Raw genomic sequence first — 22,381 nt, 5'->3', positions numbered from 1 at the left:
ATTGATACTTTTACTTAAGTAAAACATTTGAGTACTTTTTCCACCACTGGTCCTATATCAACACATACCTGGTACTCATAAGTATAGCTGAACAGTGCGTCCACCATGTGTATGTGGCAGCCTTTGTCCTATATCAAAACATACCTGGTACTCATAAGTATAGCTGAACAGAGCGTCCACCATGTGTATGTGGCAGCCTTTGTCCGCTCCCATGTAGAAGCGCAGCTGCTTCTTCCAGGCCCAGGCGTCCGGGCTGCTGACGCCCGATTGGCTGAGCTGCTTCACCACGCTGATGTTGTGGATGATGTCCAGGATCAGGGCCTTCAACTTCAGCTGCAGAATGCTGGACTCTATACACACACACACACACACACACACACACACACACACACACACACACACACACAATTAAACATTTAGAAAAATTGTGAAAAATATCTAATCTACAAGCTCACAGCGATGTGATGCCTGTTTTGGACATATGAGGTTTCCTCAAATGTTACTTGAGTAAAAGTACAAAAGTATTGGTATCAAAATATACCTAATATAGTACCAAAAAGTAAAAGTACTAAAATGTTTGAAAATAGCAGATCTACAAGCTCACAACGCGTCGCATGAGCTTGTATATCGTCTATTTTCAAATAGCCTTTGTATAAAATAGGGCTAAAGTATGTTTGTATGTATGTTTTATAATATAATAATTTACCGTATATCTGCAAAGTAACTAGTAACTAAAGTTTTCAAATAATTGTAGTGGAGTAGAGTATTGAAAATTGGAAATACTCCAGTAAAGTAAAAATACCTCAAAATTGTACTTAAGTACAGTACTTGAGTAAATGGACTTAGTTACTTTACACCACTGCAGAGACGATATAGGCTTATAGGGCTAAATGTATGTAGTCGAAAAGTTCTCTCCGTAGAGCTACACTGATCTATGTGACGTGGCTCTACAGCAGCAGGCTGGCAGGCAGTGTTGCCAGATTCTGTGAGAGAAACAAGCAACCCAGGTCTAGGAAAACCAGCCAAAAAAGAAGCGACTATGGTCCACATGAGCACTTTAACATATGCATCGGCTATTTGAAAATAGCAGATCTACAAGCTCACAACGCGTCGCATCAGATTGGCTATTTTCAAATAAAATCTTGCAGGGGAAATTATAATGAGCAGATCTGGCAACCCGGCTGGCAGGAAGGCTACACCGCAATCAGTGGCATCGCTGATTGGAGCTGCTTGAAGCAAATGGCTGGCAGAGCGGTCTAATGACCCTGGGCAGATAGATGGACCATAAAACCATGGCAGCAGAGTGGGAGCAGCCTGACTAACTGGCTGTTTGGCTCAGAGACACCAGAACCCGATAAAGCATAACGTATGAGCAGCGGTGGTTCCCAAACCTGTGGGGCCGGGGCCCACTGGTGGGCCGCGAGGGCATTACAAGAAAGAAAAACAGGGAGAGAAAGACGGGGGAGTGACGCGCTGCAGCGGCTGTCGCGCTTGGGAATCGAACCTGTGACTTACTGTCAGGCCTGCATAAGAGCCGATACAGCATGTGGTATATGCGCCTAAACCGCTAGGCTAACGGTGGCCGGTAGTAACAACAGCGTCACACAAAAGCATCAAAAGTAACAGATCCACAAGCTCGAAAACACGGCGCGATGCGACACGTTTTGAGCTTGTAGATCTGCTACTTTAGAATTTGAATCCCGAAAAGTAACAAAGTTTTAGACAGTGGTGGAAAAACTACTCGAATGTTTTACTTAAAGGGCTAGTTCACCCCCAAAATAACTTTTTTTCTATTGATTACTGACCATCTGGAGCCTTGAATTCATAGATATTTTTTTGTTTTTGTCATATTCCTAAGCCAATAATTTGATTATAATAAATGTGTCCCCATTGATTCCGGTAGGAGACACAAATGCATTTGTGTCTCCTACCGGAATCAATGGGGCTAAATTTATTATAATCAAATAATAAAGGAAGGAATGCGACAAAAACAAAAAAATATCCATGAATTCAAGGCTCCATGGGGTGAGTAATCAATAGAAAAAAAGTTATTTGGGGGGTGAACTACCCCTTTAAGTAAAAGTATCAATACTGCAATATAGATATACATTAACCACTTTAACCCTATTTTATACCTAGGCTATTTGAAAATAGCCGATCGACAAGCTCACAACGCGTCGCATCGCGACGCGTTGTGAGCTTGTAGATCTCTGTTACAATGTAAAAGTCCGCAATTCAAAATGTACTTGAGTAAAAGTACAAAAGTATTGGCATCAAAATGTACTTAAATTACCAAAAGTAAAAGTACTTTAGGCAGAATGTCCTATTTCATGTTTTCAAATAATTTATGAAACACAAAGATTTTGATGATGGTATTAACACTTTAAAAAAAAAAAAAAAAATGGTGTGCGTTGGTTCCATTGATCCAATCCGGAACACAATCGACTGATTTATTATTCAAATAAACACGCTCTGCCCTGGATCGCTGCTGGCGTAGCGGTCCAGACACCTATAGGCTCGGCGTGACAGCGTGTCGTGGGTTCGAGTCCCGAATCCCGACGGCCTCTGTTGCATCCATCTCTCTCTCCCCGTTTCCTATCAGCCTACGAGGAAAGTAAGTACTTTTACTTTTATTTTTCAATACGTTATACCAGGGGTCTTCAACAGGGGGTCCGGGACCCCTAGGGGGTCCTCAGAGTTGCTACAGGGGGTCCGCCAAATATTTGTGTGATAGGATCATTGTTTTTTACATTAACCCATTAAGACCTGGAACTGTCTCATTTTTAGATTTGAGCTAAAAAGCATTATTTTACACTTTGGGCTATTCAAAAATAGCAGATATACAAGCTCATAGCGCGGCACCGAGTGCCGCGCTACGAGCTTGTAGATCTGCTATTTTTGAAAAATCGTGAAAATGTGTGAAAATCTTTGAATATATATATTTTTAAAGCGAACATTTTTTACTCAAATCTTTGCTTCTGGGGGGTCCCTGGAACAAAATATTTTGATGGGGGTCCGCGGCCAAATACATATCATTTTGGGGGTCCTTGACATGAAAAAGATTGAGCACCACTGATATAGAAACATACGTTTTTCAGAAAACTGTTGAGATTTAGGAGACTGAAGACTTCGGCTTCAGGTCTCAATGGGTTAACCACTTGAACCCTAGCATCCCTATTCTAAAGGACAACTTTAGCCGAAAATAGCCGATCTAATAGCCGATCTACAAGCCTCGCCTCTTTTCGGCAAAGAGGGGGAAAAAGAGCAGACCAAGTACAGAGTGAAAGTTTACTAAGTATTGACGGTTTAAGTCGTTAAATGTCTGAAAATACACATTAACATGAATCCAACATCTATGAAAAGCTTGAATCTGCAACACAGTTTTATGTAATATGTAGTCCCTGGGTCTAATATGGGTCCCTGCTTCATCTCTCTCTCAGTTAGGGGGTCCCTGCTTCATCTCTCTCTCAGTTAGGGGGTCCCTGCTTCATCTCTCTCTCAGTTAGGGGGTCCCTGCTTCATCTCTCTCTCAGTTAGGGGGTCCCTGCTTCATCTCGCTCTCAGTTAGGGGGTCCTTGGCCTGAAAAGGTTGAAGACCCCAGCGTTATACTTCTACTCTACTACTACTACTACTCTACACTACATCTCAGAGGCAAATATTGTAGCCTACTTAATAACTTGTAGTTATTGTCGTCCACTACAATTATTTGGAACCTAGTTAATTTACTGCTTTAGATTATTACTACAAAACACACATTAACCACTTAAGCCCTTGTTTTATACTTCGGCTATTAAAAAAATAGAAGATCTACAAGCTCACAGTGGCTTGCAATGCGACGTGTTGTGAGTTTATAGATTGGCTATAAAAGGTTTTGTCTTTCTTTTTTTTCGACTAATTGTGAATAAATGTGTGATATGGGCCAGAGTGAATAAAAACGAGTACTTTTACTTTGGTACGTTTTTTTAAAAATTGTATTTATTTTTTATTTTGTACTTTTACTCAAGTAACATTTTGAACACATAACTTTTACTTGTAACTTTTACTTGTAAGTCTGACTACATCTTCCCACCACAGATGAGCAGTGCCTGTCTGCTGTGTGCGGGTTGCACAAAGTGCTAGAGTATGTGTAATTGAATTCAGCTTGGATCAAATCAATTTAAACTCACTTTCAGAGCCACAAAGTCTCATCAATCAAAAGCCACCTACTGGAATCTGGAGTGACTGGAAGCAGTTATGGCCACTTTCAATTATTGTCTGTGTTTTTTATTAGATCATACTGTATAAAGACGCTGTCGGGCAGAAACCTTACATTCCCATATTATAAATGTTCAACTTTTTATGTTTTTCCCCCCGTAAAATAATGTGCTACTATGTCGTACAACAGTGTCCGCCAAAAATAGCCAAAATAGCATATCTACAAGCGCAGAACACGATGCAACGTGATGTGAGCTTGTAGATCCGCTATTTTGGGCGATTTTCTGAAAATGTTTGAAAGTGAAAGTGCTTAAGACTGTGGGTTTGGTGAATATGGAATCAATGAAATATTAAGAGATTTATAACTAAGTCATCAATAACATACATTGGACCCCTTGAATCACATGTTCTTTCTTTTTCCATTTCCTGACAAAGTAACAGTTTTGGACAGGTTTCCACCCGGCAGCGACAATACGCTACAAGCATGTTCCCACAAACCAACAACAGTGGTTCAATTTCAGCCTTCTACCATAAATAACATCCTTTTAACCCTTTAAGAACGGGAACACATCTGTGTAAAAAAATAGCTCATGGTGCGGCACTATGAGCTTGTAGATCTGCAATTCTTTTTAAATCTTGAAAATGTGCGCAAATCTCTGAATATATATATTTTTAAAGAAACATTTTTAACTCAAATCTATGCTTCTGGGGGGTCCCTGGAACAACATATTTTAAGATGGGGGTCCGCGGCCAAATACATTTTGGGGGTTCTTGACATGAAAAAACATTGAGAACCACTGATATTATAGCAACATAAGTTTCTTCCAAAAACTGTTAGGATTTAGAAGACATTTGTAGAATCCCCAGAAGCAAAGATTTGAGTTAAAAATGTTCGCTTTAAAAAATATATATATTCAAAGATTTTCACAAATTTTCCACGATTTTTCAGAAAAAAAGTAGCAGATCTACAAGCTCGTAGCGCGGCACTCGGTGCCGCCCTACGAGCTTGCATCTCTGCTATTTTTGAATAGCCAAATAAAATAAAATTAATTACACAAGATGCTATCCTGTTTTGAATGGGTTAATGTTGTTTTCATCCTGACAACACAAAGAATTGCCTCCGTGCATCTGCCCAGGCTATCGTTCCGCAACGGAGCGTCTTGTGTTTTCCAAAAACCCCGCTGTGTGATCGCGGCCAAAGTAATAGCTTCTAAGTTAATGTAATGACCCGGAGGATAAATGGATGGGACGCATTAAAAGCTATGCGAGTGTGTTCTCTGGCTCAGACGCCACAGCAATGGATGGATGATGTCAAACAAGGCAGGCCTGCTATCAATTCAATCATTGTTTTAATATCGTCACTGTCGGGTGGAAACAGTCCAAAACAGTTCCTTTGAATTTGATTTTTTTTTAAACGATTTAAAACGCATCGCGAGGCGCTGTGAGCTTGTAGATCGGCTAATTTCACTACTTTTGTGCGACAATCTTGAATGATTTATGTCCTACTTAATGATGAAGTAGGACATAAATGTACTGGGGAAAAAAATATGGAGGTTTCTGCCCAACAGCAACGATATGCTAGTGTACATTATAGTGGCTAGTGAGAGGAAGCATGAGAGGTTTAGGAACATTCCATCAAAGAAAGCAACAGTCACGAGCTGGGTTTGAAAACACGACATAAATAATCCAAGTTGATGAATAGAATAAGAACAACATAATTATCACACAGCACATGCTCAACCATTAGCATGCCTTGCACGTTACTCCAAGACTATCAATGTCTGAGACACAAGAACTCAGGAACGGTAATGTTCCAGAGTTCTGAGTGGTCCAAAAGAGTTGTTTAACTGGAAACATGGTAGACACAATGTAGAGCGATAAACTGAGGGTAGGTATTTACATACGCTGTTATAGTGGTAAGCAACAATTCAGCATCATGTAGGCTATATACTCTTCTCTCCATCGGTATATACGCCATTATATTATATATCTATCTATGAATGCATGAAATCTCTGTGTCTGTATCTACCGCATATGTCTTGAGAACTGTTTCGACCAATCAACTTCAAACGTCCAGTTTGAAGTGTCCTGTCCAAGGTGTATCGCAGGGGACACAATTATCTCTAGCAAAGAAGAGATTACCTATTTGGGTTGTGTTCTTGACAAATACCTGACAGGTGAAAGCATGGCTACAAAGGTGGTCAAAAGAGTAAACCAGAGAACCAAATTTATGGGCAGAGTTTCCTCTTTTGTCAACCCTCGGGCCCTCAGGACCCTCTCTGGGGCCCTGATTCAACCACTTTTTGACTATGCTTGCACCTCCTGGTACTCCAACAGCTCAGTGTCACTGAAGACTAAGCTTCAAACCTCCCAAAACAAACTGATTCGGCTACTCCTCGGATTGGGGCCCATGACCCACCTTTCTCCCACCCATTTTGCCAGCCTAGGCTGGCTCAGGGTGGAAGACAGGGTTAAACAACTAAAAATGGGACTGGCCTTCAAAATTGTAAATGCAAATTTGCCCGATATGCCCCCTATTCCCGCATATCTGAGTAAATACCTCCAAAAGGTTAGTGACACCCACAGTCACAATACCAGAGGGAGCGTTAACAACAATTTGGTACCACCCACCCATAAATCAAACATGGGCAAATTCTCCTTCTACAGCACTGCCACCCAGGATTTGAATAGTCTAACTCCATCCCTCAAAAAATGCAGTTCGCTGGGCTCATTTAAAAGAGCCTTAAAAAATCACCTTTCAGGAGGCCAAAGGAGGAGGTAGTACCATTTTCCCGTTAGACAGCAGACCATCCCCCCCTGTTCTTGTACATATTTTTTTTCCCCCTCTTTTTTATTTTTTTGTTGTACATAGTGTTATATTTTTTTTTTGCTGTTTATTTTGTAATGATATTTGAACTGTGGTGCCACTATATATGCCTATGAATTGAATACCAAGGCCCTCATTGGAAACAAGTCCGCAAGGACTTTTATGAACGGACCTGTTAGACAAAGTATTTTAAATGTAACTGTGCTGTTTTAAATGTTTTTGCCTAATAAAATATTCAATCAATCAATCAATCAATCAATCAATCAATCAACATGGGAGTGTAGTGCTGAGTGGGATGTCAGTCGGATCAGCGGTTCAGTGGTTGACCAGAAATATATCTCTAAATCCACAACTGTCTGTCTGTCTGCATACCTGTTAGAGATGCGCGGATGGGTTTTTTTGTCACCCAAATCCGCGTTAACAAGTTCATTATCCATCCGCCATCCACCCGCGGTAATTATATCATCCTATTTATAGATCCGCACCAACCGCACCAAATAATTGTTATTTTCCTGACGTTAGTTTTCTTATAAACAATGTCACTCACCACTGTCGCGATGCAGTGACTGTATACAATCCACAACCATGGTAACAACAAGCGCATGTCTTCATTCAGTTCATTGAGTTACTTTCGCTTTCAACCACTTTGTTGCCATGTCGGCTTTTTATAAGCTTTTTATAAGCGACTTTTGTTTGGCACTTGTTTTGGGCTTTTTTTCATAGACCTGGCTGCTTATTTCTCTCGCAAGTTGTCGCAACCTGGCAACACTGGCTGGCTGCAAAGCAACATGTAGTGAGCGGCTATTTTGTGCCTGGTGTAAAATGACGTAATATTAAAATACTACAAACGCACACACGGTGAAATGTAGTGCTTTTTAAAAGCTATTATAGGCCTATAGATTGATATCATTAATTTAATTCCCGCATTATTTCACCCGCGGTTTATCCAATATTAATTCATAATTATATTTGATTGACCCAAATCCACCCAAACTGCGGTTAACTGCGGCAACCGCGGCTAAAACCGCGATCCGCGCATCTCTAATACCTGTTATGCCCATATATGGAGATCCCCGATGTCATCAATATGACATCATAGACTGGCCTCCAGTACTATGGTAATGAGTACTGTACTAAGTACTCTGACCCCGGGTACGTTAGCTACAGGTATTGCAGAACTGTAGGGGCATGCTTATTCCAATGAACATCATCCTAGTAACATGTGAAATCAAAGATGATGTAATATGTGTCAAATATTTGGCTATATATTTATCTCCATGTAGTCGGACATTCATCGTGTTCACTGTTCATCTTGTTTTTTTTTATAATGTTGTAAGTTTCGGTCCCGGTAAGACGGTGGCTCAACCTTTCCAGGCCACGACCCTCCCAAAATACTCATATTTGAGAACTGTGGGATCGTGTGGGGACCCCAATTCCCACAGTTTGAGAAACACTGTGGTAAGACACCAAATTCCTTCTTTTGAGTCTCCGAGCTGAAAAAGTTTAGGAGCCGCTGTGTGGAGTTGGATCCATTGTATAGTATCTGAAGCAGTCACACTCCACAAGCTTTCTATCTCCTCCTGACAGGAGCAAAATGACTTTTCTCCAACGCTGTGACCTTATAGAAGCCAAGCCTGCAAGACAAGATGACCGCTCAAGAACCTGCCTCTTTTATATCGCCACTGTGCGGCATAAACCTCATATGTCCAAAACGGTTACTATTCAGGATGTGGGGGAGGGAAAAAAAGTAACCTGTGTTCCGAAGGATTCAATGTAGTTATTCTTTAGTCACAAGCAGTGGTGGAAAGTAACTAAGTACATTTACTTAAGTACTGTACTTAAGTACATTTTTGAGGTATTTGTACTTTACTTGAGTATTTCCAATTTCCAATACTTTTACTTCTACTCCACTACATCTCATATCCAAATATTGTACTTTTACTCCACTACAATTATTTGAAAACTTTAGTTACTAGTTACTTTTCAGATAAAAATGTGGACATTATAAAACATACATTAACCACTTTAGCCCTATTTTATACATAGGCTATTTGAAAATAGCAGATCTACAAGCTATTTTCAAATATTTTAGTACTTTAACTTTTTGTACTTTAAGTATATTTTGATGCCAATACTTTTCTACTTTTACTCAAGTACATTTTGAATTCTGGTCTTTTACTTGTAACTGAATATTTTTATATTGCAGTATTGGTACTTTTACTTAAGCAAAACATTTGAGTACTTTTTCCACCACTGGTCACAAGCTCTTGTTAATAGTTTACCACTTCACTTTCACAATAAGGAAAAAATTGCTAAAATAGCTATACGATGCAACACGTTGTGAACTAGTAGATCGGCTATTTTTGCTACTATCGTGCGACGCAAGAAGAAGAAGAAAAAAAGAAACAACATGAAATGTTGAAATATGGAGATACAAGTTTTCTGCCTGACACTCACATTCAGTGGGACTGCTCTCTCTCTCTCTCTCTCTCTCTCTCCCTGTCTGGGTTTTATGTGGCGTTCACTTAGCCCCAGGTCATTAGATTAGGCCATCGGCAATTACTCTAGCCAGTTTCATCTGAAGGAGCGTGTCTTTGTGTCTGCCTGGCTATCAGGGCAGTCCGCAGTGGAAGTGTTTATCTCTCACTGATAAATAACGGCCTCCATCGTGATTAGAGCTAAATCAGTATAGCAGCCATGGGGGAGTGAGAGACAAGACGGTTTTGGTTCGCATAGGAATGTATATGTGTGTGCGTGTGTGTGTGCGTGTGCGTGTTTGTTTGTGTTTAGCCAACAATAGCTATTGTACAATAGCTATTGTACATAGTCTACAGTTGTGCAGTGTATTGACTTAGCAGACGCACGCATGCACGCACACACACATTTGTATTACTATACTTGTAAGGACATCAACATTTTCGGACGCCATTGAAAATAGTTGAAAATAGCGTTCTGTGAGGGGTGTGGGGGTCTGTCCCCCCCCCCCACTGTGTAATACAGGGTAGTAGGTGGCAGGGCAACTATCGATTGCTGGCCGGCTCGTTGAACAATATAGAACGGTACGGGGTGATCGGCACCTTTTCGGCGATGCTGAGCACTGTCCATGCTCAACGCATCTACCTGATCGGGTATGTTTTGGTGTGTGATATCGCTGCAACACTAAATGGGGAAAACTCTAACCGCAACCATAACCCCTATCCTAACCGCTAACCTCAACCTGAATTGTTTCCTAATCGTATGCCTAACTCCCCAAATCTTTATTTGAACCATAAAACAACCCATTTATCTTGTGAAAACCAGGACTGTTGGGACACTTGATCCTCGCGAGTATAGTTTTCCCCCGAAAGTTATGAAAGCACTGTTGGACTCCTCCACACACACACACACACACACACACACACACACACACACACACACACACACACACACACACACACACACACACACACACACACACACGTACCTGTGTTACTCTGATCTTCAGAGCTGGTGTCTACAGTGGTGTAGTGTTCTAGTTTTGCAGCCAGCTCCAGCTCCAGCTGCTGTAGACTCTGCTCCCTCAGAGCTTTCTCCATCTCTTCAGTGAACTGGATCTGCTCCGCCAGGCACAGGATCTACACGCACACGCACACGTTCCAGGGACCCCCCCAGAAGCAAAGATTTGAGTTAAAAATGTTCATTTAAAAATATATATATATATGGTATATATATATATATTTTACCCAAGCTTAGTGAATCAGGCCAAATGTCTATTTCTCCAATTCTGGCCCTCACAATTATAGTAATGCAAGTAAACGCATGCATCTTGTTTCCAGGACCTCTGTCAGTACATTTCACACTTTCTATATTTGTCACTCTAATCTCGCCTTTCACCTTGATTTCAGAATGTTGTTCAGTAACACGTACATCTGTGATTGCACAAACGCCACACACACACACACACACACACACACACACACACACACACACACACACACACACACACACACACACACACACACGTTTGTTTACTTGTGAAATGTGAATATACAAACATTTTAGGACAGCAATTTTATAAATGACATTTTGACCTTTTTTTAGACCATTATGACCATACCACTGAAGGCAGAGTGATACGTAGTTGCAGGCTGTTGTCATACATAGGGTTGGAATCCGGAACCGGATCCAACATACAGAACCGGTTTTATCACACTGTCAGAGCTGGTATGTCGACTTCACGTCTGCTATACAATTACAATAACCGGTGGTTCTCAAACTTTAAAAAATAATGCCTCCACAGTAGTTGGTTGGTATATCACTCTGAAATTGATTTTAGCTGATTTGACTTTTCCCATATTTAAGCTGTTTATTATAATTTTTGCTATGGGACTTGTAGTGCTAGTTGTGGTTCCAAGTCTCAAGTCTACACATAGCTCAGGTGCATGTAACCCCGGGTATGGACTAGTGTGGATAGCAAGAGGCCTTTCAAATTATTCCCCATTGTGTACACAAGAGGGCACTCAAGAGCTTTGAATCTCTAGAGAGAAAAACTAGCTAAATGATTTACATTCACCTTCAACACTATTTCAATCAGAACTTATAGAGCATTGAGGGTGAAGGGAAACAGGAATCAGGGAGGTGTTTTTCATCTACAAACAATTCATTGATATGTAATATGACTGTCTCTAGAATTACTAGTTACTTATTCTCTAGAATAATGGTTTTCAGCAGGCCAAACTCAACAATACACTACACTGCATGTAAAGAGAAGTGGGCGAAGGAGGAAACATGCCTATTACTGGGCAGGAACAATTGGGGAGGAACATTTTGACATTATAATGTAATGTGAATCAACCAATCAATGGGAATTTACTAAATTGTTTAACATTTTATCTTCCTTTTTTCTTTCTTTTTTTTCTTTTTTTTATCACAACCTACAAAAACGATACCAGGGGATGGTATTCGATTATGTTTGTTGTTTTTGTTTTTTTACAATACTAAATGAGATTATGTGGACTAAATCAGTGACTCTCAAACTTGACCCCCAAGGACCCCCAGATTGATATGTATTTGTGCCAGGGACCCCCAGAAAATGTATTCAAAAATGTTCGAAACATTTGATATTCTTTCTAATATTTGAAAATAGCAGATGTACAAGCTCACAGTGTGGCACGAAGTGACGCGCTGTGAGCTTGTAGTTATGCTATTTTTGAATAGCCAATGTATAAATGGATGAAGTAATTTAAATGATTGTGATGCTATGTTACTGTAAGTGCTTTTGCCCCCCCCCTGAGGGACCCCTGTGGAGGTCCCCACTTTGAGAACCTATGGACTAAAATAAATGAAAGCACTCACTTCCATGTTTAAGGGGACTGTCCATTCCTGCTCCCTCACTGGAGGGACATTCATACAAACCTGGAAGCTATTTTTTGACCTTTCAACATCCGACCTTTCAACATCCCCTTCCAGTTTGACACTTTACCTACCATTACAATTTGACACTACATACCCGGGGAAACATTTCATTCCATTTGAAATGTGGAACAAAAAACATAGGAAAGTGATATTGATACTTCTGTTAGCAAGAACATGGTTGAACCAGTGGATGAATGGATTGATATAAATCATGAAATGTAAATTAAAAAATGGAAAAGCAGTGAGTTCATACGGTTATGGTCAATTATTGTTGGAATTATTGTAGTATATTATTATTATTGCACTTTGTTTGAAACCAAGATGATGAAAAGGACGTGTGTGTTAGGGCTGGTGAATTAATATTCAAATATCAAATATTCCTCGAATATGGGGGAAATATGCATATTCGAATATGAAAATCAATATTCGAATATATATATATATTTTTTTTTATTATTATTATTTTTATTATTTATTGTTTATTTGACAGGGACAATACAAAAAACAATGTATCAAGTTATAAAAACAAACAAAAGATATGTTTTATTGGATCCGAGCACTCGATACATAGTTTTTTGTATTGTTTCTGTCAACATATATATTTTTTAATAATAATAATATTCGAATATATTCGAATATCTGCCAATTTTTAACACATCGACCGCCAGAGGTTAATCTCATAATGTACTCACCAGTGCCAAGGTGTTTTTGTTGTTTTTTTGTTTTTTTCATGTCGCCATAGATCTTGTTAAAATCCTTAAGATTGAGCCGTACAAGGTCTGTTTACATCCGCGACATCTCAACGTATCTCCCAGTGAAAATCACGTGTCAAACGGGGCATCCATGTTGTAGTTAGAGCGGATTACGTTAAACAGTGAAATGCGAGGAGAAAAAACTACAGGAAGAGAATTGAGTTTCAGTTTCGTCTGTAGAATGGGAGCGGACGTGATCGTCAAAACCGGATCCCAAATAATTCCGTTTCCGGTCATCAAACCGGAAACGGAAGTGGATCAAAAAAAATCCGAAAGTGAACCCGGACATTTATAGCACGAAAAGACCGTGGACCGTAGGGCTACGGTCTCGGCGCTTAACAGTTGGATTTAACGGACCGTAGGACTACGTTCTCGGCGGTTAATGTGTTAAGACCAATATTCTAATATAATTTCTGAGGAAAGTTGACAGCCCTAGTGTGTGTGTGTGTGTGTGTGTGTGTGTGTGTGTGTGTGTGTGTGTGTGTGCGTGCACCTGTGAGGGGTAACGTGAGGGATCCACGTCTCCTTTCTTTCCGGCAGACACACACTCATACAGCAGGTGTTTTAATGTCTCCTTCATCTCTGCAGACAGCTCAGCCAGCCACACCTGGAGAGAACACACACACACACACACACGAGCACACAGCAAACCAGGCATTTCAATTGATTGAACAAATCCTACTGTAAGTATTATATGAAATTAGGGCTGTGAATCGTTTGCTATCTCACGATTCGATTCGATTCCGATTCTTGGGGTCAAGATTCAGATTTTTATTGATTTTTTCAAAACAAACGATTCTCGATTCAAAACGATTCTCGATTCAAAACATAGGATTTCAGGATCTACTCCAATCTGCTGGCATGAGAACAGAGTACATTTATGTAGCTTTTATAATTGTAAAGGTTTTATCAACTGATAATAATGTAAACACACAAAGGTAAATCCAAGATCCGATCCGAAGATTGATTTAAAAAAAGAATAAGAATCGATTCTGAATCGTCCAACAGTAGAACTGCGATTCGTATTCGAAAAAAAAAAAAAAATCAAAACAAAATGTTTCCAACATTTTTCGAAAATAGCAGATCTACAAGCTCATAGCGCGGCACTCGGTGCCGCGCTATGAGCTTGTAGATCTGCTATTTTTGAATAGCCAAAGAAATCTTAAGTGACACAGATGCGTTCCAGGTCTTAGTGGGTTATATGTTTGTTCAGTAAAAAGGGTCTCTCCATATTTTTAGTAAACAGAGAAACACATTTTCAGGTTGGGAAACACATTTTATCCAATAAGGAGACCTCACAAAGTTGTTTCATCACAACACAATTTAACTTTTTTGTCCTCTCTCCTGAAAATGCGTTTTCCTGTACTAAAAGAGACGGGCAGAGCCCTGTTACTTAAACTCTAAAGTGATGTTCACCATCAGAATACAAGGAGCTATATAACAATTATTATAGGCATGTGTGTCATTTTGTGTTTACCTCCACGTGGTTGGATATGCGTACGAGGTTCCTGAGTGGAACCACCTCTCCCTCTAGAGAACGCATGGCCACGATGTTCTGGCACTGCTCGTCAAACAGCACACTGTTGATGCCTACACACACACACACACACACACACACACACACACACACACACACACACAGTTTACAGTTTAATGTTTACAGTGTAGGCATTTAGCAGACGCTCTTAAAGGGATAGTTCACCCCAGAAAGACTTTTTTTTCCATCGATTAGTCACCCCATGGAGACTTGAATTCATGGATATTTTTAAGTTTTTGTCGCATTCCTAAGCCAATAATTTGATGACCGGCAGCGGTTCCGTTAGGAGACACTACCGGAACCGCTGGACCAGGTAGTAGTCTGGTAGCGCGTCTTATTGGACCAAAAATAAGACACACTACCTTTGCCTGTACAGTGAAACACTACTACTTACTACTACTACTACTACTACTACTACTACTACTACTACTACTACTACTACTACTACTACTACACACAGTAGTACAGGGAAGAAAGACAACACAAAAAGACAGAAAAAGACAAGTGAAGAAAGGGGAATAGACAAAAAGCGGAACGAGACTAAAATACAACCAAAAAAGTACAACAACAAAAAAATAGCAGAGCCTAGCACAACAGCAGGAAAATGGAAAAATATGGGGAAGGGGAACAGAAAACATAACGTCACCGTCAGATTGAAACCTTGTATCTCCGTATACTTTTAATGTGCACAAATTTCATAAAAAAAGTATTGACAAGAGCTTGTGACTAAATAATGACTACATGATCGGGTCCGTTGGAACACAGGTTCTTTTTGTTTGTCCATTTCCTGTAAAGTACACTTTTGCGTGTACAAGGTTTCCCCCCTGACAGTGACGATAAGTATAAACGGTGACGTTGGGTTGGTGGCCAAAAAAAAAAAAACATGAAAATGTGTGCATTTGTAACTCCAATCTTCGCTTCTGGGGGTCCCTGGAACAAAATATTTTCAGATGTGGGTCCGCGGCCAAATACATATTATTTTGGGTGGTCCTTGACATGAAAAAAAGTTTGAGAACCACTGATATTATAGCGACATAAATGTTAGTATTATTTTATTATTGTTAGGATTTAGAAGACTTGAGTTAAAATGTTCGATTTAAAAAAACATATATATTCAAATATTTGCACAAATTTTCACGATTTAAAAACAAAAATAGCAGATAAAGCTCGTAGTGCGGGACTATGAGCTTGTAGATCTGCTATTTTTGGATAGCCTCAAAGTGTAAAATAATGGTTACAGCTAAACATCTAAAATGACACACAGTATGTGTGACGATAAGTAAACGGTGACGTCTCTGACCGGCAAAGAGCTTCTTGAGGTGGGACTGGATGACGGTCGGGTTGGTGGCCTGACCCAGGATCTCCAGCAGGTCATCGTCTCCGATGAAGTAGAACCTCGGGAACGCAGAGCGCTTCTCCTGCAACCAACACACGCAGGTTTTGTATTTTTATTCTTGTGAGGAAATCAAAACTTTAGAGACATTGAAAACAACTGAAAATAGACGAACATGTGCAGATCTACAAGCTCACAAAGTGTCGCGATGCAACGCTTTGTGAGCTTGTTAGATGGGCCATTTTTCAGTGTGTATTATCCCCTAAACCTTACCTCTAAATGTCTAATCGTTACCCCTAACCACAATTGGAATCTTTTCCTAATTGTAAACCTCTCTCTAAAAATCTTTGTCAACGATAAAAACAAATGTCTTTCTTGTGAGGACCAGGAAAACAGTCCTCACAACCAGTGTTGCCAGATTCTGTGAGAGAAACAAGCAACCAGGTCTAGGAAAACCAGCCCAAAAGAAGCCACTATGGGCCACATGAGCACTTTAACATATACATCAGCTATTTGAAAATAGCAGATCTACAAGCTCACAACGCGTCGCGATGCGACGCGTTGTGAGCTTGTAGATCGGCTATTTTCAAATAAAATCTTGCGGGGAAATTATAATAAGTAGATCTGGCAACCCTGCTCACAACATCTATTTATAATATTCTACTGTGTACGTGTGGGGACATTTGGTCCTCAGAAGTATAGTAATACAAGCACACAGTTTCTGTTGACCTGGCAAGACAGACTGAGAAAGGTGGAGCAACCGACCACCATGTGTGTCAAACTGCAGGCGGAGGTGGACAAATACAAGGTGAGGAAGAGGACTGTATGAAAGTGTTCATCAACAACCAGCCGTGCTGGTATTTGAGAGTGCATTAGTTTACATTAAAGACCCTCCAGAAAAACGTGGGCTAGAATTCTTGATTATGCGGGCTAAAACTCTTGATTATGCGGGCTAAAATCCTTGATTTTGCGATGAAATATGCTTTTTTTTGTGCAATTTTATGCGGTGAAATAGCGGGAAGATGCGAAATATGCGCAAAGTTGTGAAATATGCGGCAATATGCGAAAAGTTGTGAATCTTTTGAAATATGCGATGCGATGCGCATATTATGTGATGCAATGCAGCCTTTTTGAAAAAACTTTACCCCTGCATAATTATGCGCCATTTTGCTGATTATTATTAGGTACATTCTGCGATCGCATAATCGCATTTTTCTGGACGGTCTAAATAACCACATGCCACAGAATGTATAATCCTGCTTAGAATCCTAAATATGAAGAGCAGAGGGCGCTTCGGGGGCAGCTCCCAGGGGGTTAAGTGTCTTAATCAGGGGCATCTCGCCACGTAGATTTGGGGCCGGGGGGGGGGGGGATCTGAGCATTCTGAGGTTTTAGCTATGACACCTATCTTCTGCACCCCTCCATGTCATTAAAAGTCTGCGCCCAACGTGGGGCTCGAACCCACGACCCTGAGATTAAGAGTCTCATGCTCTACCGACTGAGCTAGCCGGGCCTGCTGGGAAACATGATAACACCCCCCCTTTGGTCTGACCTTTCACACCTTCACACTGGAGTGTGAAGATTTTGCATTGACACCAACAACAACACCAACACCCACTCTCTCTCACCCACACCCACACCCACACACAGTTATGTTGTACGTAGGCCCGTAACGATACAGTAACTGCATCGATGCATCGTTTTGAATTTTCAACGATCTACTATATCGATATGCAAACAGCTAAATATCGTATCGTTTGACTTTGAATCGTATCGAATCGTTTTGCAATGCAAATAATCGTATCGAATCGTTCTGCAATGCAAATAATCAATTATATCAATACTAAGTACTTTTAAGAAGAAGAAAAGAGAAAGAGGGGTTTATATCCAGTATCCAGGTATTTATTTTTCACACAGAATTCTTGGGTAAATAAATAGTTACTATATCGATTTTAAATCATTGAATCGAATCGTATCGTTCTAAATTAACCTGTCCTGTATCGTTCATGTATCGTATCGACTAAATCGCTGAATCGAAACGTATCGTATCGTTCTAAATTAACCTGTATCGTTCATGTATCGTATCGACAACCAAGTATCGTGATACGTATCGAATCGTTGTTAAAACGTATCGTTACACCCCTAGTTGTACGTATAAGGTCTTTTCACACAGGGAAACAATTGACCCACCAAGTAATTCATTTTCAATGAGAGGTGAGCGCCAATCTGACCGATCCCGTGAGACTGTTGCTCATCTCATGCACACGCCTGCCCCGTGGCCGGAGCTGAATTCATTCCATGTAACTTTTTCCCCCCACATTTAAACGCATAATATATTCACGAGTAGATAGACCCCGCTGCATCAGAATCAGAATCAGAATCAACTTTATTCTACATATGATGTGTGTTCAATGTTCAACTGTTTTGTTAACTTAAATCATGACCGAAAATAATTAAACTAACTAAACTAAAGTAAACTACAGGTACGGTAGGCCTACCTCCAGGAACTCATTGAGTGATTTCTGGCAGCGCTGCAGCTGATCCAGGATGGTGACCAGGGAGTTCCTGATGCCAGCCCTGGAGCTCAGAGAAACCACACGACTGTCCCTCTGAACGTCTGACATTATAGACCTGGAGCACGAAAACAAACACAACCCATTAGAGAAACCACACGACTGTCCCTCTGAACGTCTGACATTATAGACCTGCATGATGCACAAAAACAAACATAACCCATTCTGGGAGTTAGTTTCACTGTTATTTTTGCTACCAGATATACACCATGTCTACGAAGGACGTGATTTAGATTGCTTTGAGATGCTAAACCAGCTGTCCAGCACTAGGGGGCGTACTTAGACTGAACTGTAGAATTGTAAAGCAGTTAGACAGTGTTAATTTTGACAGCAAATTTTGATTTAGTCTTAGTCTTAGCCTTTTGAATAACACACCATTTAGTTTTAGTCCTATTTTAGTCTTTTGAAAATGGTTTAGTCTTATTCTTAGTCTTAGTCGACAAAATTAACACTGCAGTTAGAATGCCTGGCTTTTGAATCTGATAATATCATGCATAGTGACAGACAGACAGACAGACAGACAGACAGACAGACAGACAGACAGACAGACAGACAGACAGACAGACAGACAGACAGACAGACAGACAGACAGACAGACAGACAGACAGACAGACTTGTATTGATTCAGCAGCACCATAGTATGGATGAAACAAAGATACATGGGTCAGGGTAGAGAACAAGTACAGAATGAGTACTTACTTACACTAGTCTGAATAGAATAAAGGATACAATATGAAAAGACAGTATAAAGAAAATGTAACGTCCCCAATGGGCCCTCTCTCTGCCACGCTGTAAAGACTTTAAAACCTCATCAAATTGCTGGCCGTTGTGGGAGCAGCTTATTTCCCTTAATGGATGTAGACTCATTCTCTGTCCAATGTGTACAGTATGTGTCTAGATGATGTGTGTACAGTATGTGTCTAGATGATGTGTGTACAGTATGTGTCTAGATGATGTGTGTACAGTATGTGTCTAGATGATGTGTGTACAGTATGTGTCTAGATGATGTGTGTACAGTATGTGTCTAGATGATGTGTGTACAGTATGTGGCTGCAGGCTGCTAACCAGTTAGATTTTTTAGCTATAACCATTACTTTATACTTTATAAAAGCTCGGAATGCCGCGCTACGAGCTTGTATATCTGCTATTATTTTTCTAAGCGAACATTTTTAACTAAAATATTAGCTTCTGGGGATTCTACAAATGTCTTCTAAATCCTAACAGTTTTTAAAAAAAAAGTATGTTGCTATAATATAAGTGGTTCTCAAACTTTTTTCAAGTCAAGGACCATCAAAATGAGGGTGTATTTGGCCGTGTAGATTAGTGATGAGCGGGCCGACCCGTAACCCGCGGGTCCACCCGCGGCGCGGGTGGTCGAGTCAGGATTTCAGAGGCAATTATGCGGGCTGCGGGTGAAAAAAAAAAAAACTATTTTGAACAACATGCTTGTTTATTTAGCCCATGACAATGTTGTGCTACTGTAGACATTTAAAGCGACTTTGGGTACTTAAAAGAGCGCTATATAAATCTGAGCTATTATGATGATGATTATCTTTCTTTTCCCACCGCGGGTCGCGGGGCGGGTTGAGCCATAGATTTATATATGGGTTCGCGGGGCGGGTTGAGGCGGGTTGGGTTCCGTGGCGGGGCGGGTCATGAAAAAACCCGACCCGCACATCACTAGTGTAGATCTGCTATTTTCAGAATCAGAATCAGAATCAGTTTTATTGTCACATCACAGGTTTACAAGGTAAAAAAGTGGGTGAAATTCGTTTTTGTACATCGTTCCCATCGCAACGTTAATTTCCATAGAAAGAAGAGGGGGGGGGGGGGGGGAGAAGAAGAGGGGTGGGGGGCAAGTGGGAAGGAGATCAAAACAAGAGAACAACAGAAGGCCAGACAAGTTATCTACATATTTACAAAGTACCTGAGATAATAAAAAACTAAGGTGCCTGAGCATAGCAGCAATGTATGTATACTGTGCATGTTATACTTATACTGTGCATGATATACATATGGACGTTAAGGTGCTTAGAGAAAAAAAGAGCACAATAAAAAAAGACAAAAAAAGTCAGTGCGTTATACATGGGATTAAGGTGCAAAAGGTCAGTGCGTGTCCACCTAGGGTGGACTGACCCTAGTATAATTCAAATAGCCAAAGAAATCTAAAGTGACAAAGATGCGTTCCCGGATTGAATGGGTTAATACCACAGGACACCATAGCACTATTTATGTGACAAAAGGGACACAAGCACACACAGACACACACACGAATCATGTTCAACCCAGATTTGGCTCAACAAAGGGAATGAACTCGTTCTCATGCTATTCAACAAAAATGTGGAATGCCCTACCAAAAGGCCTACCAACCCCCCTCCCCTTTTTTTGGGCGGTGTAGCCGCCCCTATAAGTAGGGTTGGGACACCTCATTAATCACCCTTCGCTGTACTGTGATTGGCTCATTAGTACACCCCTAGCTGTACTGTGATTGGCTGACTCTATTCAGCACTCTGATTGGCTAGCGAGACATTAAAATTCCATTAATTTCATGTCTTACTAAATAAAGTACATCGATCAATCAAACGCATGCACACACACAAACACACACACACACACACACACGTTTGTAGTCCTATAATTGCGAGGACATAACATTTTTAGAACAGCAATTTGTTTCTTGTTTTGTTTACCGGTTTACCGTTTATTTCTGGCTTTTGTGAGCCTTTATGAAACCCTGAATTATGCGTAATATAACATTCATGATTATATTTATTTATATTATTTATAGTATATATGATCATTGATATATATATGTCAATGATATGTTTTTTAAGATAGACCAGTGCCCTGTGTCAGAGTACCCATTGTACTGATTAATTGAATACTTAATTAAAATGTTTGTTAACAGTACGGTAGTACAGTTAACACAAACCTCGGGAGCTTGTTTCCATTGTGCTCAATTAATCAACAAGATGTAGAAGCCATGGAGATGCCGGGGATTGAACCCGGGGCCTCATACATGCAAAGCATGCGCTCTACCACTGAGCTACATCCCCTTCATTCCTAAACTGTTCCTTCTGTATCCGTCTTTCTATGCCCATATATGGAGTTCAGTGCTAGGCATATCCAAATAATATTTGGGCATGCCTGACACATCACTTTTTAAACAGGCCGGCTCATCTACAACATATTACTTTTAATATTAAGATAACAATGACAAAAAAAAAGAAAAGAAACAAGAGCTGGACATTCAGGGTTGGCAGTAACCTGCCCCAAAAGCTCCTTGGAGAATGCGGGCATCGATCCCGCTACTTCTCGCATGCTAAGCGAGCGCTCTACCATTTGAGCTAATTCCCCATGTGCTGTGACTCTGCACCAGAACACACACACTTCCCTCAGAAAGCTGAGGGGGCTATTAATAGAGCACATGGGGAGCAGTTAGGGGTTAAGCGTCTTGCTCAGGGACACTTTGACACGTAGCCTGGGAGAACTTTGGACCTTCTGATTACCAGACCGGCCTTTCCACCCACTCAGCTACTGCAGCCCTCCCCGCAAAAATGTTTAGATACTGCGGGAATAGATCAGACTACCTCCTCATCATGGCTCCTCAGCAGCCTCCTTAGCGCAGTAGGCAGCGCGTCAGTCTCATAATCTGAAGGTCGTGAGTTCGAGCCTCACAGGGGGCAGCATGTGTTTTGTTCTCAAAGTTAGTTGTGTCACCGGCACGCAACTAAGTATAAATGAGGCATAACTCTAACCACACACCTAAA

At 40.6% G+C, this 22,381-nt stretch overlaps 1 protein-coding gene across 1 annotated transcript in view; it reads right to left on the bottom strand.

Annotated features, from left to right (window-relative positions):
* Nucleotides 1–22,381, bottom strand: part of LOC308085995 (cytoplasmic dynein 2 heavy chain 1-like) — a gene marked incomplete at its 3' end in the record, with an annotated part of 147,389 nt that overhangs the window by 63,795 nt on the left and 61,213 nt on the right. The window contains exons 31-36 of the mRNA XM_080429312.1: nucleotides 18,537–18,669; nucleotides 16,006–16,123; nucleotides 14,646–14,758; nucleotides 13,662–13,775; nucleotides 10,486–10,636; nucleotides 145–350 (exon numbers count right to left, since the gene is read on the bottom strand). Of these exons, the coding sequence (XP_080285438.1) occupies nucleotides 145–350; nucleotides 10,486–10,636; nucleotides 13,662–13,775; nucleotides 14,646–14,758; nucleotides 16,006–16,123; nucleotides 18,537–18,669 (835 nt within the window). The remainder of the gene's footprint in view (nucleotides 1–144; nucleotides 351–10,485; nucleotides 10,637–13,661; nucleotides 13,776–14,645; nucleotides 14,759–16,005; nucleotides 16,124–18,536; nucleotides 18,670–22,381) is intronic.

This window comes from Gymnoscopelus braueri (genome assembly GCF_963280865.1).
Source record: "Gymnoscopelus braueri genome assembly, chromosome: 5".
NCBI classification, from domain to species: Eukaryota; Metazoa; Chordata; class Actinopteri; order Myctophiformes; family Myctophidae; genus Gymnoscopelus; species Gymnoscopelus braueri.
This window is presented reverse-complemented; position numbering and strand designations above follow the sequence as displayed.